The 3,676-nt window shown below is 42.1% G+C and overlaps 1 protein-coding gene across 1 annotated transcript; it reads right to left on the minus strand.

Moving 5' to 3' along the window:
* Positions 251–1,186, minus strand: LOC102169738 (olfactory receptor 8D4). The gene has a single exon (XM_005699547.2). It carries the CDS (start codon positions 1,184–1,186, stop codon positions 251–253), a length of 936 nt encoding a protein of 311 aa, XP_005699604.2.

The raw sequence follows: 3,676 nt of genomic DNA on the forward strand, positions 1-3,676 counted from the left end.
TACATGACTACTGGAAAAACCACTTTACTTCTTTCAAATTATTTTTAAAGACTCAGGACATAAATACAAGCAAGCATATGTGATTATGAATACATAAATAAATCTTAATATGGGTGGGATGGGGAGTGAGAGGGAGATCCAAGAGGGAGGGGATATATGTAAACATACAGCTGATTCACTTTGTACAGCCAAAATCAATACAATATGGTAAAACAACTATACCCCAATAAATTTTTTTAAAATATTTTCATTATGAAGATATTTTTCTTCTTAAGAGTTTCATCAATGAGTTTTTTACTTCCTTGTTCCTCAGACTATATATCAGGGGATTCAACATGGGAATCACATTGGTATAAAATACTGAGGACACTTTCTCCTGGGTGAGTGAACTGCTGGAAGTAGGTTTGAGATACATGGACATGAGAGATCCATAAAATACAAGAACAGCTGTCAAGTGGGAGCTGCAGGTGCTGAAGGCTTTGGACCGACCTTCTTTAGAGTGGATGCAGAAGATGCTGGAGAGGATAAAAGCATATGACGTGATGATGGTCATGCTGGTGGCTACCATGTTAAATCCTCCGATGACAAAAATCAAAAGCTCATCAATATAAGTGCTGGAACAGGAGAGTTTAATGAGAGGAACGATGTCACAGAAATAATGTTTAATGATGTTTGATTCACAGAAAGTCAACCTTAACATAAAGCCACCATGAATCATAGCATCAGTAAAACCTACTGAGAAGACAGCAGCCACCAGCAGAGAACAGACCCTGGGGGACATGATGACATTGTAGAACAGGGGGTTGCAAATGGCGACATAGCGGTCATAGGCCATTGCTGCCAGCATGTAGCACTCAGAAATGATGAAAATACAGAAGAAAAACAGCTGGGTCATACATCCAGAATAGGATATAGCTTTATCTCTGCCTAAAAACCCTGCCAGCATTTTGGGGGTAATGACAGAAGAATAGCAGAAATCTATAAAAGACAAATGACTAAGGAAATAGTACATGGGCTTGTGGAGTTGAGAACTCAACCTGATTATCGAGATCATGCCGAGGTTTCCCATTGCTGTGACTACATAAATCCCTAAGAAGAGGCAGAAGAAAGGCAGCTGAAGCTCTGGTTGGTCAGTTAATCCTGCTAAAAGAAACTCAGTCACTGTGGATTGATTTCTTACACCCATTCTCCCCTGAGAACTCTGTGGAGATAAGGAGAAGAGTCAAATTAGAGAGGCGATAAGAGCCAAATTAGACAGGCAGTCCCAGTCCCTCTCCAGTTCTTCACAATCCAGATATTCTCTCTGTGAAAACACTGAACCTCGGTTTTCTTACCCTTTGGCACTAAGCCTGTGCTTCCACTGATGGGTAGAGACCCATCAAAAGTCAGGTCTCAGATAAAACAGAGTAAGTATCCTCTCCCTGTAGATTCTGTGTGCTCAGGAGCTTCAGTTGTGTCTGACTCTCTGCGACACCATGGACCGTAGCCTCCCATGCTCCTCTGTCCATATGATTTTGCCAACAAGAATACTGGAGTGGGTTGCCATGCTCTCCTCCAGGGGATGTTCCTGACCCAAGGATCAAACCTGCGTCTTCTGCATTGCAGGAGGGTTCTATACCTGCTGAATCACTGCGGAAGCCCCCATAGATTTTAGGAATCATACATAAATTTTCACATCTTCCTTACTGTCTCAAATTCTTTTGGCAAAGTATAGAACCCTTAACTTCAGCACTAAAAATAAGTCTAATGCTAAAGAACATTGGAGAGTTTTTCTAAAGCAAACCAGTTGAAAAGGCACATAAAGAAGAGCTATGTGCTTAGAAAATACTTCTGCTAATAACATAGTTGCCTAGGGCTGAAACTCCCTCCAGGATTTCTTATAGAGAAGGTATTTATTGTTAAAATTAATTATAATGTCCACATCAAGGTTTTCAAGGATGTTTAAGAGTATTAATTCCAGGGTGTACATGAAATAAGTATGTTAGGGTCATACTGGTTTCAGACTTGCAGAATTACATAAAGTTAAACATGTTTTGTAACTAAGACTACTTCAGATTCTCTGGGATAGCTCTACAACAAGCAATTTTTTCCAAACTAAATTGATGATAGAACCCCTTTCCACTTTAAAACAATCATATTGTAGCTCCAGTGTGGCTCAGAACATGTTTCAGGAAACTGTATTTTCATTTCTGCTATTCTATGGTAATCTAATCACAAGCTGATTTCCAGGTAGAAAGCATATTCTTCTAATACTTCAGTAAAGCTCGATGATGGTGGAATGGCAGCACTCCTGCAAATGTTTCTGCCTTGTGAACCTCTGTCAATCCTCTGAGCTAAGCCTACCTGTATCACCAAGGTTACTGAATAAGACAACACACCACTGCTAGTGCTGCCACTTGGGGATTTTGGTTTGCTTCCTGTCTTTCACTCACACTTCCCCCAGAGAGAGGCAAAGAGGGCACTCGACTTGGAGATGCCTGTCCTGGGGTCAACAAAGTCCTTATCTCTGAAAAATCAGACCAGTTTCCTTTTGGTGTTGGGCTGCACAGTCTGAGCAGTCTTCTATCCACCTAGAGGTTATACAGTGCAATGCTCAGACATCTGGTCTATCATCTTCTCAACCTGCCAGGCACAGATCTGCTTTTCTCCCTGGCTCTTAAAGAAACTCTTATGTCTCTTACCTCCATCCATTCCTGCCATATTAGGACAGAGCACACTTCCTTTGGTCACATGCATCCCCAAATCTGTTTAAAACAAAGGAGCTTCCTAACACTGAACAGCTGTCCTCTGAGCAAGGTGGCCAGATTTTATAGAACACGTGACTTTTGCATCTGCTCTTCTTTTCCTGTCCTGAGGGATGGAGACAGGTGAACCGTGTGCAGAAGAGAGATTGTCCAGTTGCCCTGAGTCTGATGCTAAAACACCCGTGAGTCCTCCTTTCCCTTCAATTCTTGCTAACTAACACACAGGTGTAGCCTAACAGAAATAGAAAAGGAATGTTCAAGAAGACCCAGTGCTCAGCTTTTTGCCTATAAGGTCTTTCCAAGCATGCCTTCAGAATGCCCTGAGTGTCACAAACTCACTAACCTCTCTCCTCATGTGTCTAATTCTCCCACATGCCCTCTGATTTTTACTGGGCTCTCGATCACAGTGAAATGCCTGCCATTCTGCCCATGTTCCTTGCTCTGTGCCAGGGCTCTGCACCTGTCTTCCCTCTACTCAAGCCCGTTCACTTCTCTGTCCTGTCTTTGCTCTTTCCCAAACATTTCTGTGCCGTGGGTCCTTATTACTGAACATGGAACATCACTAATACCACTGGGGATCTGTTGCACGGTCTCAGGTCCTAAGCCATACCAACTGAGTCAGGATCTGCATTTTATCAAGATCCCCATGTGATGTGTGAGCACATTAAAATTGGAGAGGTGCTATTCTAGGTTCCTGTCTCCTAGAGCTGGAACCATTTCACTTTGTTCATATTTTCTCCTCCGAACCTCTCTCTGCTTCTTTTCTGTGCCAGAAAGCATTATAGGATCATTTAAAGTACATTCTTGAAAACATCCTCTCAAGAAGGGCCTTTTGGATGGAGGATAGAGCTGCACCATTTTACATTTCAGTGTTTTTTCACCTTTACATAGTCTCAGAGATTCCATGGCAGTGTAATAAGCATTCCAATGGC

Source organism: Capra hircus, chromosome 29 (genome assembly GCF_001704415.2).
Source record: "Capra hircus breed San Clemente chromosome 29, ASM170441v1, whole genome shotgun sequence".
In the NCBI taxonomy this organism is placed as follows: domain Eukaryota; kingdom Metazoa; phylum Chordata; class Mammalia; order Artiodactyla; family Bovidae; genus Capra; species Capra hircus.